The sequence below is a fragment of the Chelonoidis abingdonii genome, chromosome 1, assembly GCF_003597395.2.
Source record: "Chelonoidis abingdonii isolate Lonesome George chromosome 1, CheloAbing_2.0, whole genome shotgun sequence".
NCBI lineage: Eukaryota > Metazoa > Chordata > Testudines > Testudinidae > Chelonoidis > Chelonoidis abingdonii.
In genome coordinates, this window is record NC_133769.1 from 269,993,254 (window position 1) to 270,021,187 (window position 27,934).

Consider the following 27,934-nt stretch of genomic DNA (forward strand, 5'->3'; position numbering starts at 1 on the left):
ACAGCTTCCTACCATACTGGAACTCTCACAAGTGTCAGAATCCCCAAAGGTGGAGTAAAAACAGGATAGCAGACACCTACCCCAGCAGTCTAAAGAGTGAGAAAGATAAGGAATAATAACAACAAGGGGCGGCGGGGGAGGGGGAAAGGCAGAATATAAGAGAAGGGAAGAATTGAAAGGCAGAGCTAAAAAGGGGAAAATAGCTGTCACATGGTAACTGGTTTTTTCTTTTTTTCTTTTCTTTTCCCTAAAGTTGGAAAATAATTTTGGACAATCCCTCTTCTTTATTTCTGCTATTTTCAGTCTCTAGCTTACTCTTCTCTTAGTTCTTTCAGACTCCATCTGTTTCTGGGTCTTTTTCCCCTGGACTTGTCTGTCTCTCTCTCTTTTTTTGGAGGTTTCTAATAACATGTGACCCCTCAAATTGGGCCCACTGTTACCATGCATTTGCACTGGTACTATTGGTACTGCATTTGTACTTGCTGTTGACTACCAGCAGGTAAAATTCTGTATTTAGGATAATGACTAGGAAAGGATGTTCCGTATATTTCCACTTCGTAATATGTTTTAAATTAAGTAAACAGTGTTCTTAATTCCCATTGACTTTATTGGAATGAGGAAGGGTCCCCAAAGTCCACATTTGTTCTTTAGAACAAAACATACTGAATTCAATAATGCAGTGAATTTCAAAACTTACTAACTCACAGTCATTATGATAAAATAAGTTTTAAAAGATTCAGAAGTGTGAAAGTCTATCTCAGAAAATAGACAAAAAATTAAGATGTAGAATCCTATTGTTTTGTTTTTTCTGTGTATTCTATTATCAGTAGTGTCAGCAATGTAAAATGTAATCCACCTTTAACAGAAAATTAATATTTGTTACCAATTAACCTTTAAAGAATTACTTCTAGGTAGCCAGAAAAATAAATTCATCACTTAAAATTAAATATTTTTCCCCTAAAATCTATTTACTTTTAAACAACTATTTTTATTTTCGTACTGCTGTGAATGGAAACTTGTGACACCTACACTTCTATTTTGATGAGATCATAACGATGAATAATTGTGGTGAGATTTATTAGTTTGGATTGATTTACTGAAAATAAAAAAATAATACTACTTCCTCGAGTGTCTTTTAGTGTGGCTGTTACAATCAGGAAAGTATATTGTGTGATACAGCATGGCCAGAAGGCAGCATAAGAGTGTTAGCAGGGGGCCTTATTCCCTGCCAAGGGAGGAAGATTTGCTTTAGATTAACTAGAGCACCTGACTCCAGTTAGAGCACCTGACTCCAGTTAGAGCACCTGACTCCAGTCATGGGATATAAACCCCTGCTTCAGTCAGACAGGGGTGGTAGTTGAAGGAGAAAGGTTGGATTGGAGCAGAGTGCAGATTGCAGAAGAGAAGAGTTTGTCCAGAGAGAAATAGAAGGTTTGGAGGAGTGCTGCGGTGGATTGGGAAGCCCAACAGAAACCCTAGGTAAGGGGCACCAGGCTTGTATAGAAGAGAGGCGAGAAGCCCTTCACAAGCTGACGGGTATGAGAGGGAAGTAACCCAGGGGAAGAAACCGCTAGTCAAGTGGTTCACCACAACCCCAGGGCCCCTGGGTTGGGACCTGGAGTAGAGGGCGGGCCCAGGTCCCTCCCTCTCCACTCCCCTCCTCCAAGGACACTAGGGAAGTGATTAAGAACTGGTTCAGAGCCAAGCAATAGCGCCCTGAACCTACCCCAGAGAAGAGAAAGCGCGAGACCCAGAGAACAGTACTGGCAATTTGCCACAATTGTTACCCATCTGAATGACATCCTGATGAGAGCAATGTTCCAATGGAAAGTAACAAGTGCAAAAGTGAGAGAATGTCTGTATTATTTATTTTAGCTTAAATTAACTGAAAACTTGAAAAATTAAATAAGAAAGGACACACTCTGCTCTAAGCAAATCTCTCTATTTCAGATTGCCTACCTGAGTTTAGGCAACATTGTCATGGTGAATTAATCTAAAGCTCTTCCTAGGTGGAATCACAGATACAGTCAGAACTGGCTTCTCTGCTGTGTTGGGATAGCAGGCAGCAGCAAGATGTTTGATCAGTCAAAACTCAAAATACCATATATCAGTATTGCAGAGATAAGGACAACATTCAAGCTCACTAAATACACATGCTTCATCCAGAACTGCGTGTACATGGTCTAGTCTAAGATAGCTTGACTGTGACATACTGTACATAAACATTAAAAGGCAAGAGATGGCAGCATGTTAGGGGAAGCTTGTTCTTCTCATGTGCTGAGAGAGAGGTATCTACAGTTCAAAGCAACTATACCACGGTGCCTACTTTTAGACTTCTAGCTCTCAGCCATTACCTCTCTTGGTTGGAGACCAATGTTTTCCTCACTCCTGACTGTTTCAAGGCTGACAACTCCCTGATTTACATTGTGAGATCCCCAGCAAATCAGTCTGCCTTGAAGACAGACATTAGCACTCTGCTTTCTCTCCAGCATATAATCAGCATATTTCCCATAGTTATAAGTTACCACACAGCTCTAAGCAAGCACATTTATTTTTAAGATGAAAGCATTACAGAGAAAATACATTAAAAACAACAAAAGAACCTACATGCATGTTAAAAAACCTTTCAGAGAGGTCAATCCCAACTCCAGCCTTGGGATTTGGTAGGTGTCAGTCCTTCAAAACCCACGACTGGGTTTCTCCCATGGTTACAAGATTATAACTGTCTCAGAACCAGAACTGACACTGAGAAGATCAGCCTGGTTCTTTATGCATCTTGGACCTTTGATCTCCAGTCTCTGGGAACAGGTAATCAGCAGACAGAGTCCCTCTCTTCAGAGGGCTTGGTTTTTGCATAACTGGAGTTGGGGAATTTGCATTAAGTTCCCCCTAGGTGTTGCCCAGGAAATCCACTTAACACTTACTGTCCTAAAAGACCATACTTGTCTGGCGCGTATTGTCAATATAGTCTATTGAACTCCCAGGTCTCACAATTAAGTTTTATAAGTTGCGAGAGCAGCTGTCAGTTCCAGTAGTGCTCCATAGGTTGCCTGAGAGAGAAACTGAATCAGCACATTTCTTGGCTACCTTGGTGATACACCTTCTCTGAATGGCCCTGGCCATTTCCTGGGCATTGCTGGCAAGATCTGGGATGCCTGAAAGGGTAGGGATTGTGGGCAATCTGTGTTGTTGCACCCTGTAATATAGTTTCCAACACCAAGGGCCCACAGTCACGCCCCTGCAGTGATTTCTCTAGGATGGAGTGTGAGGCACACAGTGTGAAGTAGCTGTGCCCTCAATCTTGTACATAAAGAGACCAATCCATAGGCACTGAAATAAATGGGAGGATTCACCTTGCCTTCAGTGAGTTTTGGATTAGACTCAAATAGAGGACTGCAGCCTCAGGTGCTAATTTTGCATCTTTTACAAATGCTAAACCCACATTTTAAAAAAATCGAAAATAAAGACTTGATCCTATATGCTGCTGAACACTCTGCCCTGATCTATCAAAGTATTTAAATACAGGCTTAACTTTAAGCACATGAATAATGCCCTTGACTTCAATGGGATATTCCTGGATCAGGCCCTAAGAGAACATCCCCATAGTACTTCTGCTAGAAATGATATCAGTCATACCTTAAGGGCCTGGAGAACTGTTTTCAAGAAACTCTGGGATTGTCTCCCCATAATCCTCTTACCAAGAAATGATATTGTCAGTGTGGACAGGATACTTCATCCAAATCCAGTTATCATTTTTATGCCGAAGTTGAGAGAGTGGGAGCACATTTATAACAAGTTTTATCAGTCCAAAGGCTATCTTGCACAACACAATGAACAGTATGTGCCATGGTGTGACGTACTAAGCAATAGTGCATTCACAGACAAATTCCTATGCACAACTCACAAATCTAGTTAATTTCAGATTTTCTGTAGATGGGATTGGAAAATGGTTGTAAATTAACATATCAACCATTTCAGCTGTTTCAGGAAAGCTTCCTTCAGGAAAAATTCCTTCTAGTGATATTCCTCATCAGGTGTAAGAACAGACAACTATTGCCTGAACCACAGTGGAATTTCAACCTAAGGTTGTTTTTAGAGGTGGAATGGAATGCAATTTCTCATTATGTCTTCAGGCCTATTGAGTATTTAAAAATATTTAGATTTTTTCCAGTAGGAAGTGGTACTAAAAATCAATGCCAGGATTCATCCAAGAAGCATACTGTGATTTTCTCATTAATTGAGAAGTAGTCCTACCTTTGAAATGCCCCCAATAATGAATTACATGCTGAATCAAAATCTAGTTAGAAATTAAATATTTTATCCATATTAGGGGTGTCCCCAATGTCTAACTATAGAATACAGCCAAATGCTGAAAATATGAAAAAAATATTCAGCCAAAGCCAGATTATGGGCATAGTGCAAAGTGCCACTGTCAAACTTTCTGTATGATTGTTTATTGTAGCAGATTGTTGGTAAATATAATCCAGCATGAGTCAACTGATTCTTCCAGATTTACTAGCCGTTATGTTTTGCTAATATTCTGCCATTACAATGATGATATTATGAAAAGTGTGCCACAGATAGAATGTCTACTTACGTATGTGCCTAAATCTCAATGCCAACCCCCTAATGATAATTAAAAGTACTTAGTACCATTTTTAGAGATGTGTTAGCAATTTAAATCTATTCTGAAAAAAATTGCTTTTTTTTTTTTTGATAAAATGGCTGAGTTTGCATTCTTTAAAAATGGCTTATTATGCTCTGGGAAGGCTAAAGCCTCCAGTTAAGGATCTAGCCTACAAATTGCAAGAACGGGGACCCTGAGACAGGTAGCCTTTGTACAGTCAAGAAGCACCGTAAACTTGCAGCTTGCCAGAGCACATTCTGAGCAGGAAGGAGGTGTGATTCCACGGGGCCAGGCAAGATGGAATCTGCAGTAAGTGGAAATGAGGAGATTGGTGTCTATCACCAAGCAGGAAGGGAAGAGTAATAGGAGAACATGACATGAACTGACCACAAGAGGAAAGAGAGCCAAAACTGTTGGTGCTACTGTAAGATCAGAAGGGAGCATGACTTCTTTATAATTTGTGTCTCCAGTACTAAGGAAAAGTGGCAGAGCCAGTTCAGCCATGCCAAGATACTGTGGGGAGGAAATGGGAACCTTTTATAAAACTATATGACTTGTAATAGGTGTTTGAAAATTACTCAAGTGTGGCTGAATATCAGAACTTTTGGCCAAATGCCTGCTCGAACCTCATTCACAGAAAATTTCCTGTTTTGGATAAATTGTGATATTTTGGTGCTCTGGGAAGGAAATCAGATTTCAAAGGGTTTTCATATGCTAGAGAAAGAAGTATCAGTGTTTTTTTTTTATTCAACACACACAATCAAAGCATTTAGCATGTCTGAGTGCTCATTCCTCTGGAGGCATGGTTAGTACACGGAGGGGAAAATATAGAATGTCAGCAATTGAGGTCTGTAGACAAACAGCTTGAAGCTACTTTTCAATCATCAGACATACAGGCTAGAGAAGTTGCATTTGTTTAGCATTGCCTCTGAAAGAAGAGTTCCTCATTACCTTAGACCATGGGCAGGGAAGTAAAAGTATTGTGTGCAGCAAGTAAAAGTTGAAATGACAGTGCTTGCAAGTTTCTGTTCAGTGATTTCTCACCCTAGTTTGAACCCTCCTGCCCTCTAAAATACATCATAAAATGCATGCCGCAGAAAAATGAAGCTCACAACTTTCTTTCCTGAATACATAATTTACTTATTTATTTATGTATTTATTTAAAATTTCCATCATCTTCCAGCCCAGACATTGGGGATTTGGAATCTGTTAAAATGACATTTTAAAGATGGTAGAGAATGATGCTGTTCCTTCTTGGCAGTGGATATCATTTGTGATTTTCCTTTTTTATTTTGGTATGAAGCAACAAAACAAAAAACCCACTAATTTTTATTTCTCTTTTAGGGGGATAGCTCCTATGTAAAGGATCGTTGGTGTGTGTTTGATGGATTCATGGTGTTTTGTCTTTGGGTGTCATTGGTGTTACAGGTAATTACATAATTTTACCTTAAATATAAAGGGCTAATATTTCAGAAGTAGGCCCTGCAGTTGTGCATGCAAAATGCTCACAGCAGTATGAACAAGTAACTGTGTTCTATAAATATACATTTGTTCATGGGTCAGATTTAAATTCAATGGTTCTACTGTTTCACAGTCCAGTAACAACACAGCCAGTGCAGTGCATCTACATTAGGGGTTTTCTTTGATGTTTCACTGGTGTGAATTTCTTTAATTTAGACATGTCCTTAATTTTAAAAACATTCAGAAATTCAACATATTACATATTGGAAGGAATGTCACAGATTTAAAATAAAACAGAGGAAATAATAATAATAAAAAAAAAAACCAAGACGTTTCCATAGCAATGTTAACTTGTTCACATTTCACATAAAGTTACAGTATAGGAAGAATTCTGTCTTGCCGACCATACAATCCTTCATCATTCAGCACAGAGGGAGTTTCTCCTGAGTAAGAACTGATCAGGGACTACAGGACTCAATTAATAATTAAAGATGGAAAGGACCTGTCATGATTGCCATTTAAAAGTCATCATATCTTATTCAAGTACATGTTGGTGTGGATCCCACACTAGGTGTGCATCCATACTGACTACAACATCTTGAAAAACTAGTTATTTTAAGATACATAACCATGCACAGTTACCACATCTGAGACATACAGTTATTTTCTATTTAAGTATAGGGGAAACTGTGATATCTTTCATACACCTGTGTGGTAGAAGTGGATAAATGCTAACTTTTAAATGTCAAACACTGTAACCTACTCTGCACTCTGTCGGTGATCCTTAGAGAACATTTCCTGGTACATTCGTAGATCCAAGGCCAGAAGGGACCATTGTGATCATCTAATTTGACCTCCTATTTCACACAGACCGTATAACTTCCCCCAAAATAATACCTAAAGCACATCTTTAAAAAAACATCCAATCCTGATTTTAAAAATTGTCAGTGATGGAGAATCCACCATGACCCTAGGGTAAATTGTTGCAGTGGTTAATTAGTCTAAAAATGTAGCCCATATTTCAACTCTGAATATGTCTAGCTTCAACTTCCCGCCATTGGATTGTCTTCTACCTTCCTCTGCTAGTTTGAAGAGCCCATTATTACATATTTGTTCACTATGTAAGTACTTAGAACTGTAATGAAGTCACCCCTTCACCTTTACTTTGTTGAGCTCCTTAAGTCTATCACTCTAAGACACTTTTTGTAACCCTTTAATCACTATTGTGATTCTTCTCTGCAGCCTCTCCAATTTGTAAACATTCTTTTTGAATAGTGAGCACCAGAACTGGACACAATATTCCAGCAGTGTTCTCACCAGTGCCAAATACAGAGGTAAAATAACCTCTCTACTAGTGCATAAGATTCTCCTGTTTATGCATCCAAGATTCTCATTAGCTCTTGTGGCCACAGCATCACACTGGGAGCTCAAGTTGAGCTGATTATCCACCATGACCCCCAAATCTTTTTTAGAGTCACTGCTTACCAAGATGGAGTCCCCCATCCTGTAAGTATGGCCTGTGTTCTTTGTTCCCAGATGTATACATGTACATTTAGCCATATTAAAACATATTGTTTGTGCCCAGTTTACAAAATGATCTAGAATGCTCTGAATCAATGACTTTTCCTCTTCATTATTTACCACTCCTCCAATTTTTGTGTCATCTTTAAACATTATCAGTGATGATTTAGTTTTCTTCCAGGTAATTGATTAATATGTTAAATAATGTAGGGCCAAGAACCAATCCTTCTTCTTTGAGGAATGTCCCTGTGAGTGCTCCACTTTATGTGTCTTGGTGCCCTGCACTTGTAATCGGAGATTTGTAATAGCAGTGCCCTGGTTAGCCGCGCAGCCACGGCAGCCGTCTTGTGCTGCTCTGAGCAGCTACCTAGCATGCACTGCCAACTGACCCCCAGTTCCTTCTCTTTTGCCCTTGGCTTGAGTCAGAGCAACAGCAGCGCCTCTTCAGCTCCATAGATAGTTCATATTCCTTCTTTTTTCTTTTATCCTCTAAATCCTAGTTAACTTCGGTTAGCGTTAGTCTTTAATTTCTTCCATTTAAAAAAAAAATTTAGTGTAGTTTTTCCACCTTTCGCCATCCGGCGGGCCTCCGTCAACAATGACTGAATAAAAATGGGCTACCCCATTTTTTTCTACAGTTGGCCCTTCCTCAGGCGTGCCTGGCTCCCCTGGATTTAAATGCTGCCTGACCTGCAAGCTGTCGATACTTCTTGCAAATGGCCATGATGGAAAAATTCCTTGGGTCAGCCTCCGATGCAGAATCCAGGATGCCTCCTGGCCAACGGTCACCAGCAGCCGCCTCAGACAAGGGCTTCACTACCGAGACTGCTTCTCAGGACCTTGTCCCTAAAAAGGCTACCTGACACTGGTCTCATTCATCGCCATGGTGAGATCCGCTTAAAAGGAAATGGTCTCCTGGTGAAAAATCTGTCCCAGTATCGATGGCACCGAGAGCCTCAGACTGAGAGGCACTGTGAACGTCCGGTAGCAAGACTTCTCGAGGAGCCAAGGACCTGGTACGGCCAGGCTCTCAGGGAGGTGCACTATCTAAAGCCAAGCTTCCTAGCTCAGCACTGACCATGCTGAATAATGTCCCGGCATTGACCAGTGTAATGGCACCACCTGCTGTACATACACAACTCAGCAAGATCTTGGCACCGACAGTTCTGACCCTCTCCTCTCAGACTGCACTGCCATCCCCAGCAACGAGCTTCCCAGTACTGCCACTTTTCACCAGAAAAGAAAAGTAAAGAAACCTGGCAGTTTCTTCTATGCCAGGGATCTCCCTATTCAGTACTGACGGTACCCCAGCAAGGCCCAGACCAAGCCGGATCATCACCAGAGGGGCTTTGGTGCCACCTCTCTCCAGTGATGATGATGATCAGGAGGACAACACAGGGATGTACACCCCTCACCACTCCTCTCCTAAAGCTGGATGCTCACATCGCCAACCACTTGTAGACGTGTGAACCTGGCAGACCCAAATCCTGGCTGCCACCTCCTACGGTTCTCCCACCCACCTGGCCATACTGGGACCCATGGACCATCTATAGGTCTCAGAACATTATACCTCCTAACTCACTGGTCTCCAGATCACCCTGCCCACCCTCACCAATGGACCCAGCACCTTCAGAGGCCCAGGATGACAGGACTGAAGAGCAGGAGGATGCACCTGAAGGAGACACCTTGCCACCTATGCATAGCTCATCTTTGTCTCTAGATGAAACAATCATGCCACCACCCTCCACTTTGGGGGATGACTTCAAGTCCTTTCAGGACATTTTTAAGAGGGTAGCGGACTCCCTCTACATCTTCTTGTCTGAGCTCCCTGAGACCCAACATCTGCTCACTGACATTCTCCAAGCATCCTGATCAGCAAAAATAGTATTGCCCAGTAATGCTGGCATAATGCACCCTGCAGAAACCATCTGGCAGACACCAGCCACAGCACCTCCTTCCTGCAAAAGATTGGACAAAAAATATTATGTGCTGGCAAAAAAGACTGAATTTCTGTTTACCCACCCCACTCCACTGGTGGAGGCAGTAAATCAGAGGGGCAAACAGCAACAGTCAAGATCCACCCCTTACGACAAAGACTGGAAGAGGCTAGACCTCTTTGGGCACAAAGCCTATTCTTCCACCACCTTGTAATTCCGCATCACAAATTACTCTGCACAGCTCCCAAAGTATACACACATCGTTTTCTACAATGTCATCTTTTATTGAACATCTCCTTGAGGACAGGAGAGAAGCGTGTAAGTCCAACATTTCTGAAGGCTCTCTCATTGCAAGGACGGTCCTCCAAGCCTCTCTCGATTCCATGGATACAGACGCCCGCTCCATTGTGACCTCCATGATCATATGTTGGGCACCTTGCCTCTATTTGTTGGGATTCTTGAGGGAGGTACAGGCTACGGTTGAGGATCTACCCTTTGAGGGTCAGAAACTGTTTGCTGAATCCACTGATGTGTCCTTGCATACTTTGAAGGACTCCCGGGCCACCTTAAAGACTCTTGGCATCTGTCCCTGGAAACAGGAAAAGCAGGGCAGGTTTTACAATCAAAAATTCCAGGCTGCACCATACTCTCAGCCCCAAAGGTACTATATCCAATGCTGCAAACAGAGGCAGATGGGATGAAGGCAGAATCAAGACCAGCCATCCACATACCAGTCTTGCACCTCCAGTCAATCATTTTGAAGGTCTGGTCGAGGGCCCGAGACCTCTACACTCTCTACTTCTAGATCTCAACCTCACTTTAACACCATTTAGGGACTACTAGTCACCATATTACCGAGTCTGGAACAACATCACCACAGACAGATGGGTCCTGGAAATTATCCAGTAGGGTTACTCCATCCCATTTATTCTGTCCCACCTACCAACACCTCTTCCCCGTCCCTCTTCAGGACCTCTCACGAGCCCCTGTTACAATAGGAAACCACAGGGGCCGTGGAAACAGTACCAGTTCAACACGGGAAAGGATTTTATTCCCTTTATTTCTTCACTCAGAAAAAGAATGGCAGATTGAGACCCATTCTGGATTTACACAAACTCAACAAGATTGTGAGAATGCAGCAATTCAAAATGGTGATCCTATCAACGATAATTCTGGCATTAGAGAAAGGAGATTGGCTTCTGTCTCTCGACCTACAAGGCGCTTACTTTCATATCACCATTCATGCAGCATACAGAAGATTCCTATGCTTCACTGTAGGACATCAACATTATCAATACAAAGTGCTACCCTTTGGATTGTCAACCACCCCAAGGGTCTTCTCCAAGGCAGCTCACCTCCACAGACTAGAGGTGATGATTTTTCCATACCTGGATGACTGCTTGGCAAGAGCATCAACACAGCGGGCAGCACTAGACACCACACAAACCACGATAGCCCTCTTTACAAACCTTAGGATTCAAATAAATGTTCAGAAGTCCACCTTGGTCCCTGTCCAAGAGTTGGAATTTATAGGGGCCCATCTCGACTGCCTCACAGCAACAGCGAGTTACACCAACAGCACTTCCTCAACTTAACCACTCTGATTACTATGGTCACGGACAGCCCGCAAATGTCAGCCAGGACATGCCTACAACTTTTGGGGCACGTGGCCGCTACGAATTTTGTCATCAGATGTACCAGACTACATATGAGATGCCTACAAACCTGACTTAGCACTTGCTATATACCACACAAGCACTCCCTCAACAAGCGGCTCACTATGCCCTGCAAGGTAAAGAATTCCCTTGAGTGGTGGGCATACCCACAAAACATCTACTCTGGTGTCCCATTCCAACCGAAAGCTCCTACAGTAATGATCAACATAGATGCCTCTCCCATGGGATGGGAAGCGCACGTGGGTGACAACATGATCCAGGGTCATTGGTCAGCAGCAGAAGCCAACTTGCATATAAACATACTATAACTAAGAGCAGTCAGAAATGCATGCAAGCATTTCCTTCCTCTAATCCCCAACACTACCATCAAAGTCCTTATGGACAACACAGCATGCATGTTCTGCATAAACCACCAAGAGGGAGCCTGACCATAGGCACCAGCTTCCCCTCTGCCCGGTGGGTGCTCACCCCCCCCCGCACCCCTGGCCATGCCCCTTCCCGCCTCTTCCAGGCCCTTAATCGCCCTCGCCTCACCCTCATTTCACTCCTTCCCCAAAGTCCACCCAACTCTGCCTTTTCCCACCCCAGCTCCGCCCTCTTCCTGCCCCCATTCCCTGCCTCTGCCCTGCCTCTTCTCTGCCTCCTTTCTTGAGCATGCTACGTCCTTGCTCCTCCCCCTCCCTCTCAGAAAGTCATAATCGCTGCGAAACAGCTGTTAGGTGGCGGGCAGATTGGAACTGCTGGGAGGGAGGAGGAGGATTTGGGACATGGTGCTCGGGGAGAGAGAGAAGGAGGTGAGGAGGGGGTGGGAGTGAGGCAGCTTGGTTGCCAGTGGGTGCAAAGTACCCATTAATTTTTCCCTGTGGATGCTCTAGCCCTGGAGCACCCACAGAGTCGGTGCCTATGAGCCCAATCATACTCTCTGTGCATGGAGGCAATACACCTCTGGATTTGGTGCATCTCCCACAAGTAGACAACTCACATCCTACCTGCCGGAACACCAGAACACCACGGCGGACCAACTGAGCAGAGACTTCTCACAAATCCACGAGTGGGAGATGGACTATGCAACCCTCACCACCATATTCAACCTATGGGAATTCCCTGCTTTAGACCTATTTGGCACAGTTCACAATGCAAAGTGGCCACAATACTGATCCACTCTCTGGGCAAAGCCCTCCTCATGAAATGGGAGGAACCGCTAATGTAGGCGTTCCCTCCGATTCCACTTCTGAGTCGGCTTATACACAGATCAGGCAAGACAAGTCCAGGGTCATTCTCAGTGTGCCTACATGGCCCAGACAAACATAGTTCACAAACCTGAGACAGATGGCAGTGAAACCACCTTGAATCCTCCCATTAATACTTCACCTCCTGACACAGGACTCAGGATGCATCAATCACCCCAGTCTAGCTCTTCTCCATCTCAAGGCTTGGTTTCTCCATGGCTACTGGATATTGACAAAGACTATTCTGAGGAAATTAAAGACATATTCTTGAACAGTCACAGACTAAGCTCACAAAAAACATATACACAGAAATGGACACAATTTCACACTTAGTGCAAGGCTAACCATATTGCTCCACGGTCAGCCCCACTGCCCAGGGTTGGCCCCACTGCCCAGAATATATATTAGGTCTTAAAAAATCAGGGCTATCCAAGAGCTCCATTAGAGTACATCTCGCTGCAATCATCTCGTTACATGATAATGTGGATGGAGGCACTCTCTTTGCTCATCCAATGACTAAGCATTTTCTAAAAGGCATGATGAATACCTACCCAACACTAAAAGACCCTATGCCCACGTGGGACCTTAACCTCATCCTCTGTAGCCTCATGGGGAAACTATCAGAACCCTTAGCAATTTTGTTCTTTGCTACATCTGTCTATGAAGGTGGACTTCCTCTTTGCCATCAAGTCGGCAAGAAGGGTGGAAGTGCTAAGTGCCTTATTGGCACACCCACCTTATACCACATTCTACAAAAACAAAGTGATCCTACAGCCGCACCCCAAATTTATACCCAAGGTAGCCTCGCCCTTTCATTTAAATCAGCCCATATACTTACTTATGTTTTTCCCAAAACCACATGCTGACAACAGGGAGGCTTCTCTTCACACGCTTGACAGAAGAGAAGGTTATTCATCCTGTGCAGTAACTGAGGTTCTTCGAGATGGTTGTCATTGTGGGTGATCCACTACCCCCCTCCCCTCATCCCCTCTGCTTTGGAGTTTCACGCTGATCCTCTGGGTAGAGAGGGAACTGGGGGTTGTTTGGCTGCGCACGCTAGGTAACCTCTCGGAGCGATGTGAGACAGCTGCCGCATTTGCTACTACAAATCTTCGATTACAAGCTCAGGGTGCCAAGATACCTAAAGTGGAGCTCCCATTTACAGTTACATTTTGAGACCTATCAGTTAGCCAGGTTTTAATCCATTTAATTGTGCAGCGTTAATTTTATATAGTTTTAGTTTGTTAAGCAAAATGTCTTCTGGTACCCAGTCAAACAACTTACAGAAATCTAAGTATTTAGATAGTAGTCAACACTATTATCTTTATCAACCAGACTCGTAATCTCATAAAAAAAGATATCAAGTTAGTTTAATAGGATGTATTTTCCATAAACCCATGTTGATAGCATTAATTACACCAGCCTCCTTTAGTTCATTGTTAATCAAGTCCCATATCTGCCACTCCATTATTTTGCCCAGGATCAATGTCAGGCTGACAGGCACAACATTAGCTTTCCTCCAGTCTTCTGGACCTTCTCCAGTGCCCCAAGATACTGTATATGTAAATTAACATTAATGGTGCAGTGAACTCCTTGCCAGATCTTTTAAAACTCTTGGATGCAAGTTATCTGGACCTGCTTATTTAAAAATGTGTAACTGTATTAACTTTTGTTTAACATCCTCCAGAGATACTAGTGTAATGAAAAGTGTTATCACCATATGACGAGACTGCATCATCTGTTTTTTCCCAAATATGGAACAGAAATATTTATTGAACACCCCTTTCTTTTTCTGCATTATTTTTGATAATTCTACTGTTTCCATTTAGTAATCCATTGTCAGGATTCTTTTTATTCCTAATATATTTTAAAAACTTTTTATTGTCCTTAAGTTGGCCGGTCTTAAAGTTCTCTTTCTTATCAATTTTCTACAATTCCTAGCTTCTGATTTATATTCATTATTATCAGCATTCCCTTTCTTCCATTTGTTATATATATATATACAGCTGCCTTCACTTCGCCTCTAAACCAGGTTGGTTGTTTAACTAGCACAGATTTCTTCATTATTTGTAGGGACTGTAGCTTTTTAGGCATCTAGTAACGTATTCTCACATGATTCCTAATTATCATTCACATTTTTCTCATTTAAATTCTTCCTCCCATCTGATTTGGCTCATAATTGTTTTCAGCTTTTTGAAATTGGCCTGTTAAAGAGACGTGTGTGTGTATGTATATATACACATAAATATATTACTGGTCTGGACTTTATTCTGCATGTACATTATACATGTGATCAAGTCATGATCACTCATACCTAAGCTACAATTAATTTTCAGTTCTGTGACCAATTACTTTTTATGTGTTAGGACAAGTTTTAACAGAGGATTCCCCCATGTTGGCTGCCATGCTTTTTACATAATAACAGCCATACTGGTTCAGACCAGTGGGCCATTTATCCGAGTATCCTGTCTTCTGACCATGACCAATGCCAGATGCTTCAGAGGGAATGAACAGAACAGGGCAATTAATAAGTGATCCCTCCATTGCTCTCCATTCCCAGCTTCTGGCGCTGTGAAGCTTAGGTTTGCATCTCTGATCATCTTGTCTAATAGCCATTATTCTTTTCTTAACCCAATTATACTTTCGCCTTCACAAGATCCACTCTCAATGAGTTCTACAGGTTGACTGTGTGAAGTAGCACTTCTTTATGTTTGTTTTAAACCTCCTGCCTATTAATGTAACTTGGTGACCCCTAGTTCTTGTGTTACAAGAAGGAATAAATAACACTTCCTTATTTACTTTTTCCACACCAGTAATGTTTTATAGACCTCAATCATATCCCCTTTAGTCATCTCTTTTCTAAGCTGAAAAGTCCCAGTCTTTTTAATCTCTTCTCATATGGAAGCTGTTCCATGCTGCTGCTAATTTTTTTCCCCCTTTTCATGCCTCTTTCCAATTCTAATATATCTTTTTTGAGTTGGGACAATCAGAACTGCGTGCAGTATTCAAGGTGTGGGTTACCATGGATTTGTGTAGTGGCATTATGATATTTTCTGTCTTATTATGTATCCCTTTCCTATTGGTTCCTAACATTGTTAGCTTTTTTGACTGCTGCTGCACACTGAATATGTTTTCACAGAACTATCCACAATGACTCCAAGATCTTTTTCTTGTATGGTAACAGCTAAATTAGACCCCATCATTATGATTTCCTATGTGCATTACTTTGTATTTGACAACACTGAATTTCATCTGCCACAATAGTGAGATCTCTTTGTCACAATTGGTGATCAGCTTTGGACTTAACTACCTTCAATAATTTTGTATCATCTGCAATCTTTGCCACTTCACTGTTTATCCCTTTTTCCAGATCATTTATGTATATGTTGAACATCACTGGTCCCAGTACAGATCCTTGGGAGACCGCTCTATTTACTGCTATCCATTCTGAAAACTGACCTTTATTCCTATCCTTTGTTTCCTGTCTTTTTAAGAAGTTACTGATCCATGAGAGGTCCTTCCCTCTTATTCCATGAGTGCTTACATAGCTTAAGAGCCTTTGGTGAGGCTTTCTGAAAGTCCAAGTACACTATATCCACTGGATAACCCTTGTCCACATGTTTGTACACACTTCTGAAAGAATTCTAGAAGATCGATAATGCATAATTTCCCTTGACTTTTCCCCAACAAATTGTGTTAATTTATTTGTCTGATAATTCTGTGTCTTTACTGTTATTTCAACCAGTTGGCCTGGTAGTGAAGTTAGGCTTACTGGCCTGTAATTGCCAGGATCGCCTTTGAAACTATTTTTAAAAATTGGCATCACATTAGCTGGAACAGAGACTGATTTAAATAACAGGTCACATACCACAGTTAGCAGTTCTGCAATTTCTTGTTTGAGTTCATTCAGAACTCTTGGCTGAATTCCTAGTGACTTACTAGTGTTTAATTTATCAGTTTATTCCAAAACCTCCTCTTTAATGACACCTCAATCCTGGACAGTTGCTCAGATTTGTCACCTAAAAATAATGGTTCAGGTGTGGGAATTTCCCTGACATCCTCTGCATTTAGTACTAATGCAAAGAATTCATTTAGCTTCTCTGCAATGGTCGTGTCTTCCTTCTGAGTTAGGAAATTGCCATCTAAAATGTTTTAGTGTTGGCAAGCATGACACCTTCAGCATATGTCATTCAGATTGAAGTCCCCTGTGATCACACAGTTTTTTTCCCAAACGTTGGAGATAGTTGTGTAAAGAAGTGGTTATTCTGGTTCCTAGTGTGATTTGGTGGTCTGTAGCAGACACCAACTAGTACCCTATCTTGTATTTTTTCTGTTAGAACATTGATCCATAAGCATTCATAATCATTTTCTTCTGTGTTATCAGTGACCCGGAAATAACCGTCATTTTTTGTCATAGAATGCAACTCTCCTTCACTTTTTGCTCTTCAGTCTTTCATAGATAGGTTATAACCACTGATTTTAACATTCCAGTTGTTCGAATCATCTCACCAGGTTTCACTAACACCAACTAGATCAAATTTATGTTAATAAATGAGCAGTTTCAATTCCTTTTGTTTGTTACCCAGACTGCTGTCTAGTGTATAAGCAGTGCAAGAATTTCTTCTCTTTATTTTCTCTGGTTCCTTGATCAGTTTTGTTCTTAACATCTTGATTTTGTGCTACCTGAGCACTCATCTTTTTTTTTACCTTCCACTTTTGCTATTAGTTTAATCCTGTCCTGATTACTCTAGCTGGCCTGTCCCCAAGAAAATTGGGCCCTTTTCTACTGAGGTATACTTACTGTTCTATATTTTCAATTTTTATTTGTAAAAAGAAAAAAATCAGGAATTTCTCAGTGTTTGGAAAATAAACATTAAAATTGGGATAAAATTAGGTTTAAAAAAATTAAAATGAAAAATTGAGGGGAAAAAGAAAAAAATCATAATATACACATTTTACTATAGTATAATTGAAACTTTGGACATAAAAAATTATTTTTTGTTCCTCTTAGAGCTAGTAGTTCCAGTTATCCTGGTTGGCTTATGCTCACATAATTTTCTTCTAAGTATCCTCACTCATGTTGAGCCTCTTGCTATACTGGAGGTAGTCCAACTTTGAAAATAAATGCTGTGCATCAATAGATTCAGAAGGTACACTCAAAGCTTGCCGTGCCACTTTGCTGAAGTTGGAAAATATGTCTCGATAACTGTTCTAAAAAAGCCAGCACATCCAGTTTCACATTGTCATAGTTAGGCATGTTTATGTAAGTACTAAATTCCCCTTTTAGATTTGAAATGTAATCTTTAGTGGCAAATGGTTGAAACACTCTGGCATAATGGTCATAGTCTGCTGCAAAATTCACCTCAAGGAAGGGGTGCAAGTCCTGGATGACATTCCAAAAAGAATCTTCAGCACCAAACACATTGGGGTTCAGATTACAGGCCATGGTCTTCTCCCATTTCTCACTGAATGCTGAAGTTTTGAATGCTTTTGTGGTTTTCTCCAGTTCTGGGATTGGAAGGATTTCTGAAACAGCTGAGTTGTTTTGCCGTTTGTTTCTCCTGCAGCTTTTGTGCTCAATTTACCTGAAATTTTGGTTGTCAGATCATGTAAACATCTTTGGCAAACATGTTGGCAGTAGTTGGAGAAAACACCAGTGTTTTCTATGTGTTACACAGTGATTCCAAATTACAACGAACATTACTTAGGCGCGCAGAATCTGGCCGTCATTTTGGTTATTTGCCAGTCTCTTGAGAGTTTCTTCTTTAGAACCAGCAAACTCAAGATGATCTAGGAGATGCATTAGCAAAGTCCACATGTTATTTACATGACAGGCAGTGAAGTACAAGCTCATGCACTGAGGTTGCACAACAGGGGTTGCTAATTGGCAGTTGACTGTGCACTCATTTCAGACTATATAAAACAAAGCCTTTTACGTCTTTCATTTCTTCCACAGCAGTAGCTGCTGGTAGAGCAATCTTAATCAAATGAGCAGGACAGGTCATACGGAGCAGCTCTGGTTTCTGATTTTTATCTCCTGTGCAAACTTAGCCAGCTAGGAAGCAAAATCGGTGTTAGTTGTGGCCACATTTTCCCAAGTTAGTCGGTGCATCTCAAACATGTCAGTTATTGCTACATCAACAAAATGGATGTCAGCAGAAGGTATGAATGTCATGTCAGCACAAAACAATGCAGGTTTATTCGCTTTGAAATAAAAAACAAAAAGAAAAGACCAAGAATTGGACAGTCCTAAGCATCAGGAGACTTGTAAAAAATCAGACTAGATACCACATTTCCATCAGTTTAGGTACTAAAGCATTGTCATTTCCTTTCAAATACTTACGAGTGCGGTTATCTGCATTAGGGAGGTTTTTTGCTGCTGGACAGTATTGTCGTACAAAGTCACCAATAGGCCCTTTTGCAATTTACAGCAGTTGTCCTGTGAAAGAAAGCGCATGCACAAATTCATTGACACAGTCATGCTGTGACCTCATTGTAACAGTGCTGCCCTTGGTGGACACTTCTGAGAGTGCCAATTCAGGAAAAATTGCTTAGAGCAGGGCAGTTACATCCCAAAGCTGGAGTTCCTTTACTATTAAGGCAAACCAAACCAGGCAAACAGAGAGGATTTTGGTTTTACCCCACTGCCTATCCACAAGTCACAAAAGCAATTCCCTTAGACACTTCTCTTTCCCAGTATCACCACCAGTGCCACTTGTTATGGGGACAAATGGTTATGAAAACCAATACCCCAGTAAAAGAAAAAGGGTTCTCTGGATCCCAAAGGACCAAGCCCCAGACCCAGGTCAATATGTTTATTAGAGAATATTTAAATAAGGATGATACACAGAGTTTGGCATGTCAGTCATTAGTCATCGGGGGCAACATACAGAGTATGGGGGGACGCTGGTATTTGGTTATGGGTTAGCATATAGTACATACAGTCTGTAACGTCCCCAATGCGGGGTGTACGTGGGTGGGGTCAAAGTATAGTAGGGGAGCAGTGAGGGTACATCGCTCATCTAATGGGTTACACATAGTCATGATTAGTATACAAGTTAGATCTTACCCCCAATCATGCTGTTGCCAGTCCTTTAGAATCTAAAATCTAAAGGTTTATTCATAAAAGGAAAAAGATATAGATGAGAGCTAAAATTGGTTAAATGGAATCAATTACGTACAGTACTGGCAAAGTTCTTGGTTCAGACTTGTAGCAGTAATAGAATGAACTGCAGGTTCAAATCAAGTCTCTGGAGTACATCCACTGCTGGGATGGGTCATTCAGTGCTTTGTTCAAAGCTTCAGTTTGTAGCGAAGTCCCTCCAGAGGTATGAAGCAGGCTTGAAGACCGGATGAAGGAGCTGCAGCAACCTTTTATAGTCTCTTGTCACATGGCCTTCCTTTCTTTGTTCCAAAGACAATCGTTCCAGCACATTGCAAGAAAAAACCTCAGAGTTCTATCCGTAGGCATGTCCCTGCATACCTTGCTGAGTCACAAGGTGTATCTGCCTTCTTTCAATGGGTCGTTTGTATAGCTGATGGTCCTTAATGGGCCATCAAGCAGGCTAGGCAGTGCTGATGCCAAACTGTTTGGGGTGTCACCCCGAAGCATAGCACAAGTTTGAAAAACAGACAGTATAGAGCCAGTACTTATAACTTTAAATACAAAAATGATAGCTGCACACAGATCATAACCTTGTCTTAGACACCTTATTTGACCTTCTCTTATACAAGATTTGGTGCTACTACAAGAGCTTGGTTGCAGCAAGGATTGATGTGGTCCCAGTTTGTGTCAATAACATCACGCTCTCTTTCATTAAGGCCCTAGTGAAAGCTTCTGATATTGACTATCCTGAAGCTCACTTTCTTCTTTAAGCTTCTTGTGTCACTTACTTTCAACATGCTCCTTTATTCTGTCAGCATGAGCACTGACCTCAGTGCTGCAGTACTTGCAGCACAATGCATCCTCTCCATTCTGATCTTTATTTTTCTTGAAAATTGCTAAGCACTGGTTTCCTTGTTGGTAGTCTGGCATACCTTTGTGTTTTCACCTCATGTTTACCTTTTTACTTGATCTGTGAAGGACTGATTGTTTAAATTCAGTGCCACACTAAATGGATGCAAAGAAATAGGTGGGCAGTGTCTCCCTGTGAGCCAGTCATAGTGTGATATTAATGTTTGATTTTTCCAGTCTCCACCGTGTGTGTGTTCTGTGTTTTACACTGCGGAACTGCTTCAGTCTCAGAGCTGCAGGACACAACAATTGTGTATTGAATTAGTGTTTAACAAAAATAAGTAACCCAAAAAATATTGAGTGGATTGATAAACAGGTGTGAATTAGTAAAAACCAAACTCCTTGGAAAAAAAAACCTGGTAATTTAACAGTGAAAATAGGTGAAAGCAGAAAGCACGGAACATTAGGTATAGTATATACTGTAGTCTCCTCATCCCATAGAACATTTTTTCCCAAACTTGGGATGCCGCTTGTGTAGGGAATGCCCTGGTGGGCTGAGATGGTTTGTTTACCTGCCCCGTCCGCAGGTTCGGCCGATCGCAGCTCCCACTGGCCACAGTTTGCCAATGTTCCATGAAAGAAAAACCCTTCACCCTGCACCACTTACCTAGCCAGTGACTGACTTACAGAATCTTCTGCTTTCTGTCTTCCTTTGCTTTGTGGGACAGGAAGGATCTCACAGAAGATAGCTTGGATATTCTTCAGAATGCTTCCAAATTCCCTGAAGTAATCTATTGTCTGCAAGATATCCCACAAGGCAGTGTCAGTAGCTGGCTAAGTGTGTGCATTTTTGTAACAGTGAGAATCTATTCATTGTCTTTGCAACGTTTTCAGATGTTAATTTCATTAACTGGAAAAGAAAACTTTTCATTCTTAGCAAAGAACAGAGAGAGAGAGAGAGCCAGATCAAGAGATCCCTCTTCGAGACTTCTTGCATACACAGCTGGAAGTTTTTCGAGTTGTTTGAGTTAGAAGTATTAGAAACATGGGTGGAATATATTTTTATTTCTCATTAAGATAAATGAAAAATGGCTGAGGGGATTTTTCTTAAATTTTCTTTAAAAGAAAAAAGTTTAAAAGGAAAATTTCAATCCAAAAGGGACACTGAAAGTGAAAAATGTTATCATAAAAATAGTTTTGCTGCCTTCATAAATGTGAATCCACAAAACAAACACTGTTACAAGAGTACTGATGTGGACTGTGCAGGAGTAGCAGAAACACCCCCCCCCCCACTCTTTTGATCACAGGTGTTTGAAATCGCTGAGATAGTTGATCAGATGTCACCCTGGGGCATGCTGCGGATTCCAAGGCCTCTTATTATGATACGAGCATTCCGGATATATTTTCGCTTTGAGCTTCCAAGAACCAGGATAACAAATATTTTAAAGTAAGTGAATAATTTATCTATAAATATAAATGCAAATTAAAATGTTCTTTAACATGATTGTATAAGCAGCTGAGAGGAGGATTGTTAGATTTAGAACTGGACAAAAAAAATGTCAGAATTGTTCATTTTAGAAAAATATCAACTGCCAATATAAGAGAGACAGAAAACAGCTAATGTTTTTTGTGAAAAATTTTGATTTGCTCCAGTGACTTTTACATATTGGAAGGAGCATCTAGAGATAAGTGTGCATGCTCCTATGACATATATCTTTTTAAAAATAATAAGACACACACACACTAAACTAGGGATTGGCAACCGTTGGCACGTGGCCAGGGACGGTTTGTTTACCTGCAGCATCTGCAGGTTTGGCCAATAGCAGCTTCCACTGGCTGTGGTTCACATGCTGCTTCCCGCAGCCCCCATTGGCAGATGCTACAGGTAAACAAACCATCCCGGCCCACCAGCAGATTTCCATGACAGGCCGTGTGTCAAAGGTTACCGATCCCTGCACTAAACTGTAATAAATATCACGCATGGCATTTGATGGTAATAGCCAGCTGATACATGGTAGAGCTATGTAATAAATTGCATTTATCAAGCATGTTTAACCACTTCATCTGCACTCTGCCCACTCACCCAGATCCTTTGGGATTGCTTCTGACATTTCAAACCACCCATTAACTTCAAACATCCAACAATGTATCCCGCCCTCAAAAAAATTGCTCAACTGGCACAAAAATATTTAGTCTTTTCCTTCAGAGTTGTCTTCTCTGCCCCACACTCCCAGAAACTACACTGTGCTGAGGCCCAGTGTGGATTAAATTTAGTCCTGGGCCAACAGCAGGTGTTAAGGCCTGGTGTTTCAGGTCCAATAAAGGTTAAAAATGAGTGTTGAATACCTTGGAGAAGAGGAGATTTCCAGTTTTTAAGTGGGATACATACATCTTTTATCTAAACCAGGAAGATCCTGCATTATCAACCTTAAAATCATGGCATTATTTATGAAATGATAATTGAGATCATATTGAGAGTTAATTCTCTCTCTCTCCATTTATATTTGGACTCCTGGTGATAAGCTGTCCTATCTTTACAGACAGAGTCAATCTGCATTAAACAAAATGATTGATGGGGTGGTGTGGAATAAGGAGTTTATTGGCCCTCTTTGGGGATTAATTTTTGCTACACTATCATGTATTCTATATTTATCAGATTTTTCAAAAAAAATCAATCAGAAAAATATGAAAGTTTTTTATCAATTTTATTATGTCTTTTTTTAAAAAAATTAATCTCGTCTCCTGCATAGCCTGGTTGCTTTAGTTACCATGGATCAGCTTCTCAGCTAGTATAAATCCATGGAGTCCCCTTGCACTTTGGATTGATTCCAGCTGAGGACGTGGCCCTAAGTATCCAAATTCACAGATCTCAGAGGGAGAGAGGGAAAATGATAAGTTAAAAATGTATATGGTTCAGAACATAAGCCAACCACTATCTGATGTTGATAGGAACAATTGGAATCTGTCGGAAGCTCAGCACTTTCAAAATTAAGCTGTTATGTAAGTTCCAGTATTGATTTAAGCCTAACTTCAGGCACCCCTTTTTGGAAAAATCTTGGCCGCCATTTCTAGCCCAGATATTGAATTTGATAACCTATTTCAGGGGTTGGCAACCTCTGACATGCAGCTCACCAGGGTAGGCACCCTAGTGGGCCGGGCCAGTTTGTTTACCTGCCACGTTGGCAGGTTCGGCCGATTGCAGCTCCCACTGGCTGCAGTTCTCTGGCCAGGCCAATGGGTGTGCAGGAAGCCATGGCCAGCACATCCCTTGGCCCGCACCGCTTCCCACAGCCCCCATTTGCCTGGGACGGTGAACCGCGGCCAGTGGTAGCCGCAGTCGGCCGCACCTGCCGACGCAGCAGGTAAACAAACGGGCCCGGCAAGCCAGGGTGCTTACGCTGGCGAGCCATGTGCCAGAGGTTGCTTACCCCGACCTATTTTAAAGCTGTTACTTTTACAGCACTAAATACTGCTTGGTCTGCATCTTAGCACAACATAATTGTAGGGAAGGAATGCCATATTTCAGGATAAAGAAATAGGTCTTTCCAACAGATGTTCTTTTTTTCATTTATTTTTGAAATGTCAGCTGCTTTTGTCATGTCTTTGTGGGTAGGTGCCATGTAATATATAATGGTATATTGTCTCATTGTTTCCTTGTACTTATGTGCCTGTCTGTATCTGTTGCCTCTTGTCGATAATTGCCCTGTTCTGTTCATTCTCTTTGAAGCACCTGGCACTGGCCACTTTCAGAAGACAGGTTACTGAGCTACATCAACCATTGGTCTGACCGAGTATGGCCATTCTTATATTGTATACTTAGATTAAAAGATCTTTGGGGCAGGGACCATAGTTTGGTTGAGTGTTTGAACAGCACCTAGCACAATCGGTTCCTAGTCCATTATTAGGGCATCAAGGTGCTGCTGTAATACAAATACTAAATACATTTTTCTGGAGATTAGTTTTTATGTATTAATGTTTAATGTTATGTTTATCTTCTTACCAGGCGTTCTGGAGAGCAGATTTGGAGTGTTTCAATTTTCCTTCTATTCTTTCTGCTTCTGTATGGAATTCTAGGAGTTCAGATGTTTGGAACTTTTACCTATCATTGTGTAACGAATGACACCCAGCCAGGGTAAGTTCATCAATATGGACATTTTGGGGTGTTTTCTCTCAATGTATATGGGTAATTTCTGCTAATGTTAATGAGTGTAGATTGGACATATTATCTTAAAAGTAGACCAAAGCCATCAGTCATCATAAGAAGATATAGCCAGATACATCTGAAAAACAATTGCTACAGTCATTGCTATGGCTATAGGCTGCAGTCGCCATGAAAGTGTGTGTGTGTGAGAGAGAGACACACACACACACAGAAAGACATACATCCCAGCAAAGGGAACCCCGGGGCCATTGTTGCTGAATTGTGGCCTAGATCAAGTCCTTGCCATCAGGTTCTTGTCTGTGCAACCTTAATTCGGCCTCTTGGTGTTTATGCATTATGACAGTCTTCAATTACATGATCTTGTTCTATTTTTTCTACTAATCCCATGCGTCATTCAGTGCATAGTTTGGATGGGGCTCACTTAATGAGCAGCTGTGCAATAATTTGTTTTCAGTGTGTGGATCTCATGCCTAATGTACTGCACACTATTCAAACCCTGCTCTGAAGAGAGAATTATTAATTTCCTCTTCTTTTCTATAAAACTAGTCACTAGAGTATCTAAGCGCTTCACACCATTCATTAATTTACTTTCACAACACCCCTATGAGATGAAGCTCTGGTATGAACTCCATGGTATAGATGGAGAACTTAAGCACAGAGAGACTAAGGTAAAAAATGTCCACTCATTTTGGTTGTCCAATATGAGACACCTAAGATCTGATTGTTTAGATTACTTGGCATTATATAGCACTGTATATGTTACAATTCCAGCTCTTATTAACTTCAGTTGACCCTATGAATGCTCCACATTTCTGCAGATCCGACCCCAGAGTTTCAAGGTAGGCACCTAGAAAATGAGGAACACACCGTTACCAGTGGCAGAGGCTGGGATAGAATCCCATTATTGAGGGCAGCATTGCGCTGCCTTAACTGGGAGATACTCCTTTCTGTTCCTGCAGTCCCCTCCCCTCATTCACTACACACCTTCCAAATTCTGCAACAAATGAAGCAGGGGCCCCACAGAAAACATTCTTTTCAGTACACAACCCTGTTTCATCCCCAGGGGAGCTTCATCCTGTGCACTTAATGAGGCAGGGATCCTGTGTAGAAAGTATGTGATCATTTAATTTAAAGACTGTCTCATAATGCATTCAGATCAGGCAACTTTCCCCTATATGCTGCCTGGGTCCAGTAGGAGGGTTATTGAGAACACAGGAGAGACAAGTCTCCAGGTTCTCAGTTCAAGTGCCTGGACCCAGCAGAGAACTGCACCAATAAGGAAAGCCGTCAGCAGCATCCCCAGGCTGTAGCATGCTTTGTTTCGATGGAATCTTCAGGGTATTTAGCAGTTAAATCCTAGCAAATCTCTACTGACCATGTGCAAATTGCTGTTTTTCAAAGGCTTATGACTTGACTAAAGTTTGAAAAGATTAACAGGGATGACAAAAGGTGCTTGCTTGACACCAGGGTGACCATCCTGCCGAATTTAATGTGCCTGTTCCAAAGCATGGATATGGTAGAGCTTCCTAAAGAAAAGATTTCCAGAAATGTTTAACATGGGCAAAATATTTTACCCAGCTTGAGTCTCAGAAATGACTGAAACATTTAGACTGACATTTTCTGGAAAAATTGTAGCCTGAGGCTGACAACCACCATGGAAAATTTCAGACCAAACATTTCAAGTTTTTTGCAAAGGTATAAGCTACTGAAAACAGGGTCTTAATGTGATAAGCATTGGGTGATAATAATAATAGGTGATGCTAACAGCCCCATCTATGATAATTTGGATACGTTGTGCCAAAGGATGGGTGAGGGAAATAAGTCTAGAAATAGCTGAAAAAATGTCAACACAAAGGAAAGAGGCTTCTTTAGCACAGAGATTTCCAAGGTGAGTTCCATGTACCAGTTGGGGTCTGTAAATCATTTCCTGGGAGTTTGCAATAGCTGGTAAGTGACATGATGCTGGCTTCTCCTTGTTTCTGATTGCTTTTAAATGCCTTCATGCTCTTCAGTGTGAAGAGCAGCCTGGAGTCTGGTAAACGTAGCTGGAAACATGAAAGACCTTGTCTAGTTACCTCTGCTAGGCGGGATGGGGAGCAGGATCCTCCCACAGGAATCAGAGCTACCAGAGGGATTGGAGCTGCCACTCTGAAAAGGAACATTCATATGGGAATTACATCTAGGGAGGTAGGTAGAAAGAAGGACTGCGTGGTGGCAGGAGGCCGGGATTCAGAAAGAAACACAAGTGAGGGGGGAAATGAAATGAAAACTAAAAGTAAATAATGTTATTACCTCTTTTTCAAAAAGGACAAAACACTTACCACATTCTGGACAACTGCTAATACAAAATACTGTGTAAATACTTCTTTTCTAAGTAAGCATGTGCTGTAGTAGCTACAGGAATATTATTTGATCAAGAAGGATAGGGATGGCATCAAAATATTGCTGCTACTTCCCCAAAACATTTCTAAAATCCAATTGTTCCTTTCTATCTAGATTGCTAAAGTTTGTTCAGGGGCTGATCAGCACCCGTTTTGACTACCGCAACCTCTTCTTCCTCTCTAGCGTCCCTGACACCCACACTCTACCACTACCGTCCTCTCCACCTACTCAGTTATTTCGTAATGTTAACTCTGGCCAATAGAAATACTTCAGTGCACTAAGTAAAGTCTGAGCTATTCCCTCTATCTGTGAGATCAGCATAAGCTGACCTTCTTCCCAAAGGCTGAAAAGTTTTTCTGTTGGATGATACTTCTTTTTTGTTTCCTCTCTTATTTATCTCCTTTTTAGCTGCCAGGCTTCTTTGTTTACAACAAACACTCTTTTCTTCTTAGGTAATTTTCTCACTCACATTCACTTGTGATTATCACTTGTCTGACTACATCTCTGCTGTTGCAGCTTTTCTCTCATGATTTATCACACTGTTACAGTTCTCTTCCCACTAATATTTTGTTCAGTGGACTTCCTTACTGTGGCACTTCTTTAGCTGATTGCTCTGTCTTGTGTGCCCATTTCCTTTCTTGTTGAGAAAGTTTTTAACCACCAGAAGAGTGATAGAACCAGCATCTGCAGGATTCAAGGTAGGTGCTGCTTGCTTGTCACCACCAGAGCCCCAGACAGGTTGCCACTAAGAGGTACTGAGTCGCTAAGCCATGCAAGAAGTCCTACTCAAAGGGGCATGAGCGATAGTCTTCTGTGATTTCTTGATTGGCTGGCATTCCCCATGTAAACTGGGAAGCCATTTCTGGGAGTTGTCTGAGCAATGCAGATCTCCGCACTTCCTGTCTCATGGCTTCTCAATCCCACATTATCAGCTCTTAACTATGCTCAGCTCCCTACCCTGATCCCTGGTGTTTTGTCTTCAGCT

At 41.6% G+C, this 27,934-nt stretch overlaps 1 protein-coding gene across 3 annotated transcripts in view; it reads left to right on the forward strand.

Moving 5' to 3' along the window:
- NALCN (sodium leak channel, non-selective) overlaps nucleotides 1–27,934 on the forward strand; it is a 387,480-nt gene that overhangs the window by 40,553 nt on the left and 318,993 nt on the right. For 2 of the 3 annotated variants that reach the window (XM_032771366.2, XM_032771357.2), the window contains 3 exons: nucleotides 5,972–6,055; nucleotides 21,713–21,852; nucleotides 24,409–24,537. In XM_032771366.2, coding sequence (XP_032627257.1) covers nucleotides 5,972–6,055; nucleotides 21,713–21,852; nucleotides 24,409–24,537 — 353 coding nt within the window. The remainder of the gene's footprint in view (nucleotides 1–5,971; nucleotides 6,056–21,712; nucleotides 21,853–24,408; nucleotides 24,538–27,934) is intronic. The other variant, XM_032771375.2, reaches the window with a different exon arrangement.